At 37.5% G+C, this 8,519-nt stretch overlaps 1 protein-coding gene across 1 annotated transcript in view; it reads left to right on the forward strand.

Moving 5' to 3' along the window:
* Positions 1-7,619, forward strand: part of LOC107719253 (uncharacterized) — a 29,020-nt gene extending 21,401 nt beyond the window's left edge. The window contains exons 2-12 of the mRNA XM_016526635.1: positions 353-429; positions 691-983; positions 1,234-1,318; positions 1,414-1,482; positions 1,789-2,184; positions 3,127-3,225; positions 4,212-4,237; positions 6,347-6,525; positions 6,784-6,877; positions 7,061-7,408; positions 7,497-7,619. Coding sequence (XP_016382121.1) covers positions 353-429; positions 691-983; positions 1,234-1,318; positions 1,414-1,482; positions 1,789-2,184; positions 3,127-3,225; positions 4,212-4,237; positions 6,347-6,525; positions 6,784-6,877; positions 7,061-7,408; positions 7,497-7,619 — 1,789 coding nt within the window. The remainder of the gene's footprint in view (positions 1-352; positions 430-690; positions 984-1,233; positions 1,319-1,413; positions 1,483-1,788; positions 2,185-3,126; positions 3,226-4,211; positions 4,238-6,346; positions 6,526-6,783; positions 6,878-7,060; positions 7,409-7,496) is intronic.
* The last annotated feature ends 900 nt before the right edge of the window (positions 7,620-8,519 follow it).

Consider the following 8,519-nt stretch of genomic DNA (forward strand, 5'->3'; position numbering starts at 1 on the left):
CAGCCTGATCTCACAATCAAAACGTACATATTTGGACGTAAATTAAAACTGTCCAATACGTATGTGCCTTTACGTATTTACAGTGCCTTTTACGTATTATCTTAACGTAATTACAGGTTCGATACGTATCTAAATTTACGTAAAAACAACCTAAAATACGTACAGATAGAACGTGTTCTCTGACCAGTCAGTTATCCAGTAACTAGAAATTTGCTCATGAAGCCGCTTTTAAATGCGTATCTGATTAATTTGTTTAATACTTCTTTTGCTAGGAAGCCTTATGAAATATTAACTATAAACGTTGTGATTCCGTTGCTTTGATTTAAAATAAACAATAATCCGATGCTACCAGAAAAGACCGCGTTCCCGACCGGATTGATTTTAGAGCTGCAACAGAATCAGAATCGCTGCGTGGTCTTGTTCTTCTTGGTGAGTTTTTAATTTTCATTTAATTTGTTAATGTATATTTGTAATCTGTTTTATGAAATATATTCTTAAGTACTCAGTTGTTGTTTTTTTTGTCTGATAACAAGTGGTTTTTGGCTGGTAATCGAAAAAGAGCTCGACTCTGAAGTGATGCTATAGGTTTTAGCATTGGCTAGTTATTACTCATTAATGATTCATGTTTATTATTATCAATCTAATTTAAGTTAATGTTTTTGATGCATTTGTTGTTGTTGTTTTTCTCAGATCACACTTTTTATGACACTATGGCGCATAACGATAAAGAATTAAACGAACTTCTCAGAAAAGGACGCGCTGTTGCTGCATCCCTCGGAAAAGTTTATGATCGCACCCAAATGGAGGCCGCCGTTAAAGAAGGCCACGCTGACCCTGCCAAAATGGACCTGGATCAAACCATCAAACAAGGTCAAACAGTTATTAAAAACCTTGACAATGCGAGTTCAAGAAATAATCTGGATCATCTTTTAAAAAAAGAGTCAATCGAGCTGTTTGGACAACCAAACCAAAATGGCCCAAAGGTTAGTCTTTTTTTGAACATCCAAACCTTACGGAAATCAGAATATGACATTTGACTGAAAATTATGAAATATGGGTGGAACAATGGATATAATTTATTTATGCATCTTATATTGTTAATATTTTTAAGATTAGGACAGTCGTAATGCTATTAATCTTGAAATGCAAAGCAGAGTGTCAAGTTTTTGTAACCGAAGATGTAACGTTAGTCTTACTGATGCACAAATATAGTTTAATGTTTGAAATTCACAGGCAAAGAAGAAAAAAAGGACCCAGTCCAGTGGTAAAATCAGAGAGAAGTCACGTCCAAAACAAGCAAAGCATTTTTCTTCACATGGTAAGGTTTTGTTTACCTAAAGGATAATTTATTGTATTCTGAAGCATTAGTTTTGAAATAATATGTTTTGACTCACTTTTACATGCATTAATCAGATTCAAGAGTTAAATCAAGGCCATGCCTAAAGCCAACAGAGTTTCATCATGACCAGGGTCCAGATCATGGTTAGTTATAATTAAGATTATTACCTTTAAACATTTATTAGTTTTTTTTTGTTAATTTCTGTTTATTTTTTGCATATAAATAACTATATATTATATTTTTATGATGTGCTACAATAAGTTGCAGTGGCCCCATATAATTAAGATGTATGACACTGCTATAAAAATAGTGCCTGACATTGCAACTAAAAGCAATGCTCTGTAGTAAAGTAACTTAAAGAGCACCACTGCATCATTAGACAGGGAACTATTTTGCATAATTGTGACTTTTTTTTCGTTTAACTTTTTCTTTTCTCCGGGGTGTGACAGATTCTCTTCTAAGTGAGCTGCAAGACCTTCTGTCCGCTGCTAGCTCTAACCTTCATTCTGAGAGTACCCCACACTCAGCATCACTGCATTGGGGCACAAGGACAGCAGCTTCGTCGGAGAGATGGAGGGAGGCTAGACCCTCTTTAATCATCAATAGGCTTATAACGGAGCATTGCAAGGTACAGCTGTGTTCGGAGTGCAAGGCAAAGGTGGCAGTGGTCAAATGTAAAGACTGTTTGCCCCATCAGTATACATGCATCGACTGTGACAGTGCTATACACAGTAAGCAAGTATTCCACAATAGAAGCAGCATGATTTCAGGGTTCCACAAGGCTGTACCTCCCACCACTGTGGTGAAGCAGGACTCTGATGGGCAATACTTTCACCATCATGAAGGTACTGTTTTTATATACATGTATAATATTATTTATTTATATATATATATATATATATATATATATATATATTAAATATATATATTGAATATTATTTAAAAAGCATTTGTTTTATAGCCTATTTACACACAAAAGTGCATAATTTACTGCTCTGTGCTTTGATTGGGATGTGGAACAGAGGCCATCTTTTCTCTAATATCTTCGTTATCTTCTGATGTTCCAAGTAACTGACACTTGTTGTAAAAGGTCTGACGAGCTAGTTTTATCTTGCACAGCAGCAAGACATTTAGGCTATGTTTGATTTCACACTGCTAGAGAAAGCGAAACTAAAATCATAGCTGTATGTGAAATGCGCTATACAAATAAACTTGACGTGCCTTACCTAGTCTAATAACAAGCACAAACTGTGTTTAAAAATAATTTGACATGCATGCTTAAAGGTTTCTGTATTACAGCATTTTTTTCCACTTTACCACAGCAAAGAATGTGAATATAATAGGCCTAATTAAAAGCAAATCAACTTTTATAATCCCCTGCGAAAATAAGTGTGACGTGAGTGAAGATTTGGGAAAAGAAAAGAGACACCATGTCCATGGAATAACTAATTGGGATATTGTTAAATTTGCTGATAATCAGGTGAACGAAACACAAAGCCGGCAAAGCTTAAATTTATTGGCTCGCATACCTCCAACGTTTCAATGGCTGTGATGTAACATTTCATAGCTATCTTATTATTTATTTTGTAAACAAAGCTTTGTGCTTCACTCCTGTCATAATATTCACATTAAACAGTATTCACATAAAAAAGTGTTTTGGTGCATCACCGCCGGTGCTACTCATTGTCAGACTTCCATTTTAATTACATTTTTTTAATGTTTTTTTTAATGAACTTGTAAATGTATGCATGACACTTTGTTTTTATGTTTTTTGTTTTTTATTGTAGATCGACTCTTACCAATGGCACTTCCTAATTCCATATGTAGTTGTGGAGAAAAGTACAGTGTTGGAATTGGGAAGTCCATTACTGTAATCAACATGAAGGGTAAGTGTTCAGCATATACTAAAATATGCCCTGTTTAATAAACATATGCATGTTTATTATCAGAAAATTGTAATCTGTATGTATTCTACTTTTTAAAATGGCTTTGGTGCTATTTACCATGTCATACAACACAAATACATCTGCACAGGACAGTTGAAGGTTTTACTGGATCTTGTAGTTAAAGGGTTACTTCACCTCAAAATTAAGTTTCTGTCACTAAGTACTCACCCTCATGTCGTTCCAAAACCGTAAGACTATCATTCATCTTCGGAACACAAATGAAGAAGCTCAAAAGTGCTGCATAACCAATGAGGTTCATTCTCGTGTGTTAAGCAGCATGTTTGAGCTTCCAGAAGAGGTTTGATCTTGTGCGTTATTCATATTCGGTTGAGCTTCTTCTTATTTTCACTGATCAATGTTTATATGAGAGTAAAAGCCTAAATGAAATCTGTTCATCATAACTCTGAGTCTCTTCAGAAAATTTGGTCTAAACCACTCAATTCATGTGGCAGCCCTCTACGAACACCTTTTGACATTAAAATACAACAAAGAATATTGTTTACATGTAGTGCGCATAGGTAGCACATCAATTCTCTCTCTCCCTCTCTCGCTGCGTGTGTGTGTGAAACAAAGCGACTGCGAGTTGTGCGCTTCACACTAGAGTTTACGGTACGTTAAATACAGGTGCGTTGCACATCCATTCAGATGAACTGAAAAATAGCACGGATCGCTTGACGGAGAGTGAAACTGAAGCGCTCAGTCAGAGAGTGTTCGGTTTATAGTGAAAATATATCTGTGCTAAACTTATACTTAGCCTCCAACTCACACACTGGCGAGTAAAATCTGAGAATTGATTAGCCATTGGCTAATATTAGACATCATTTAGTCGCCCAGAGTGAAGATTTAGTCACATATGTGAGTGATTTACTCACAATGTAGAGGGTTGTATGGATTAGTTTTCCGATCTCTTTATGAACTTTTTGAAGCGTCAAAGTTTCAGTTGCAAAGGCAGGTAATGGAAAGAAATCTGACAGCATTTTTTAATCAAAAAGATCTTCATTTGTGTTCTAATGAACGTCTGGTTTGGAACGACATGAGTAGGGTTGGGTACCGTTCATATTTTAACCGGTACCAGTACCACTATCTGTACCTGAAATTCGGTGCCGTTACCCATCGGTACCTTTTGTCGGTACTTTACTTTCCGTGTAATAACAATTTATTTCAGAGAAAAAAATAAGCCCAAACCTCTTGATTTCAACTTTTAGACATTTTACACACTAGACAAAATAAACTGTTATGTGTGTGCTGTAGGCTAGTATGTATGAGATCGTATTACTGGAGAAAATTCAAATGTCACGACTCGCGAAAGACTGTTCTTAACCTCTGCTGTTCAGTGCTGCATTCGGACACGTACCGTGAGTGTATGTTTCCTCAGCACAGTAACACAAAAGTGTTTTTATTTTCCCCATGATGCTGTCAGAGCTGAAGTTTGACTAACAACACATGGAAAATATGACTGACCATATTTAGTATGTAAAAACATGTGGAGCGCGCATGAGAGCGTTTTCTATGTAATGTAACCACAGAACGTTTAGCCATTGCCATGTGTTGTGTTTGAACAAGTTGCAGGAGTGTCTCGCATGGTCTCTGTCTTTCTCTAATGTACCTCTCGTGCCCAGATGCGTTCTCGGGTACCGAAATTTGGCACCGATTGATTTAATGTGCCTGATAACCACACCTAATGTGGTGAGTGAATTTTAGAAATTAGGAATGGTTGGAGAATGCTATGCTTGGTATATTTTTTTTGTCTTAAAACCAAACTTGGGTGTTCAGCCAACTAAGTTTAAATCTCATCTGACTAGCGCATGTCCCATAATCTTTATGCATTAGGTCAGTAGATGGAGAGTGGGTGACCTTTAGTGGCTGTTCCTATGCATTCAACCACAAGAGCATTTACACTATGAAAGAAATCTGGTTGAATGCAGTTTTGACTACCTCTGGAAGTGGTCGAAAGTGGACAAGCTCAAAATGTTTTACACCCCATTTACAACTGTATTTAGCGTTGTACATCTTAATACCAATGTGTAAACAGGACCATAGATGGGCTCAAACCATCCCATCTGGCACCAACAATCATCCATTTGATTATCAAATCAACAAAAGTCGTGGCCTAATGGTTAGAGCGTCGGACTCGTAACCCAAAGGTTGCGGGTTCGAGTCTCGTACCGGCAGGGATTGTAGGTGGGGGGGGAGTGAATGTACAGCGCTCTCTCTAACCTTCAATACCACGACTGAGGTGCCCTTGAGCAAGGCACCGAACCCCCAACTGCTCCCCGGGCGCCGCAGCATAAATGGCTGCCCACTGCTCCGGGTGTGTGTTCACGGTGTGTGTGTGTTCACTGCTGTGTGTGTGCACTTTGGATGGGATAAATGCAGAGCACTAATTCCGAGTATGGGTCATCATACTTGGCCACATGTCACATCACTCACTCACTCAAATAATGCAGTGTAGTGCATAAACTTAAGATGACCTATATCTGCATGATATTGTTAATATCAGTGATCCAAAGGTTATAGACTGCTTAACTCCTGGGATTTTCACACACAGAACTGTCTATATCATCTCTATCACTTACCCAGAATTGTGACAAAAATAAATAAATAACACTGCAAAGCAGTTCTGTGAGGAAAAACACCTTAATGACCGAATAACCGTAGTCAGACTGGTGGTAACTGTTTTGTAGAATTGTGAACAGAATAGCATTAAGTAGCTTTGTACTATTTCGGTTGAACAAGGAGGTCCATGATAATATTATTCTGACTGTTTTGGTGATCAGTATATTTAACTTATAGAGCAGTGGTTTTCAATCCTGGTCCTGGGGACCCACCACTCTGCACATTTTGTATGTCTCTCTTTTCTGACACAAAGCGCAGTTCATGGATCTCCTAATGAGCTGATGATCTGAATCAGGTGTTAAATAAGGGAGACATGCAAAATGTGCAGAGCGGTGGGTCCGCAGGACCAGGATTGAAAACCACTGTTATAGAGGATGGTAGATGTTGAAAAGACTTACAATGAACAAGCCTAGAATGTAATACTTTTTCTATGTATCTTATCTAGTCTGGCACTTTATGGGGCGATACATTTTTGAAGAGCTTTTTCGAGTGGTCCATCTGCCGTTATGAGGTTGACAAGATCTGCGGCGAACAACATTTCATGTGTCCAGCTTGTACCCCTCTAATGCTGGCAATTGCTGTGGATGGCAACAGAAAACTTCACCGTTTCAAAAAGGCTGGGAAGTAAGTGTTTAATAGTTGTTGTTGTTGGTTGACTTTGTCATAATAGTATAAAATTGTATTGCCATACAAAAGGTTAATGTTTTGTGTCAGTAATACAAAGACCTTGGAGCAGAATGTTTCATACTGTGAGGACTGTTTTTTTTATATATATTATTGTCACAACAGCTCTTTCAATTACCCTGAAATTCTTAAGTTTGTGTTCATTGTTGTTTAGAAACCTGATCTAAAAAAAAAATACATGTAATTTTGTTTTATTAGTTCAGAGGGCTCTGGCTACTTCGAAGGGTTGTTTCTTTGCAAAGATGATGATGTTTCGTCTTTTGTTCAGTATATCCGCAAAAAAGTGCAACACGTAAGTTTACTATACTTCCAATCAGACTATACTACCAATCAAATTGCTTGCAAGTACACATAATGATTCATGATTTTTTTTGTGTAAAATTTTATCCAGTGGTTTCACATACAAAGTCATGTGTACACAGATCATGATTCATGCCTGTCTGCTTTTTTCCTCTCGATCCCAAATGCCATGTAGGTGGGAGGCAAAGGTGTCTGTGGATCTGCAGAGTTAGCTGCTGCGAAAGAGTTTTCCAGCAAGACCAGCAGTAAGCTGGATGAGGAGGGAATTGAAGTCGCTGTCTGTAGGCATGGTGTTCTTTTGAGGGCACTCAATATGTTCAGAGGAGAGATCTATGCTTATCCTTTGTACTTGCAGAAAGAGCTCTGCACCGAAAATGCAACTTTCTTTTGTGCTGACATCATGTGCAAATACTGGCCATACTTGATAAAAGTTTGCCAGGCCTGCCCGGAACTGAGACATCTTCTGAACATGAAGCCATTCCTCTCAGTTATGCATGCAAAAGTACATGGTGTGAAATGTGAGGTATTTTAGACCAATGTGTTCATATTGCCTATTTTATATTTGTATTCAGTAAAAGCCTGCATGTATTAAACTTTATCTCACTCAATAGATCAAATGGAGTGGAAGCTTTCAAACGGGCGCTGCATATACCATGGGAGAAGAAGTGGAACAAGCGAATAGCTTTTTGTCAAGGATTGGTATAAGCACTAAGTTCATGTCCAAAGCAGGTTAGTATGTTTATATGTAATGTTGGCCTCAATAACTTTTCCTTTATATTTCAAGGCATTAACAATTATTATGGTTTGTATCTTTCAGACTCAGCAGAATCTAAAAAAAGAGACAGAAAACCTACAAGACATGAAAACAGAACTGGCTGTAGATGATGGTGTACTCCATCAGTGGGTCACAGATGTACAGGAGTGGGCCCACAGTAGTATGTAACGGCTATATGTCGTTCAGTTTACATTTGCAAAATACTATCACTGCAGTTTGCTACAACTTGTGATTGAGCAAGCAATTTGTTTAATTGTTTTATGTTTTGAGGTTTTTTTTTTTTTTTTTAACAGCAACTGTAGGAGACCGTGATGCTACAATTCAGCCAATAAGGAACACAATGGAAGAATTATCTTTGTGCATTAAACAACGGCAACATCGTCTTTACAGACACACTGGTATGTTTAATATAAAAGGAAAGATCTACTTATTCTTCGTCTTCATCATTCTTATCACTATTACTACTATTATTGTTGTCAATAACAAATAGTAATACAAAAAATGCCCCATGTCAATTCATTATGTTTCAGCCACAAACAAAGGGCGAAATAAAATAAGAAGAAAAATAAACGAGGAGAGAAAGAAGCTGGCTTCTGCAATTGAGCAGTACAATGCCCTTGTTGACCCCTTCCTCAAGATACAGTCCATTGAAGAGGTCCTACAAAATGACTACGTTTTCCCCTGGCAGCTAACAGAGCAAGGTCAATGATGCATAACATAGGTATTCACATTGAATTATATAGTCAATATGTCTTTGTCATTTACATGATTTACCTGTATTGTGTAGATGATGTCAACCTCTTGACAAAGAAAAAGTTCTTTGACAAGGTGATGCTAATTCATCGACTAGAGGAAGAAC

Source organism: Sinocyclocheilus rhinocerous, unplaced genomic scaffold, assembly GCF_001515625.1.
Source record: "Sinocyclocheilus rhinocerous isolate Xijiao unplaced genomic scaffold, SAMN03320098_v1.1 scaffold3227, whole genome shotgun sequence".
Taxonomy (NCBI): domain Eukaryota; kingdom Metazoa; phylum Chordata; class Actinopteri; order Cypriniformes; family Cyprinidae; genus Sinocyclocheilus; species Sinocyclocheilus rhinocerous.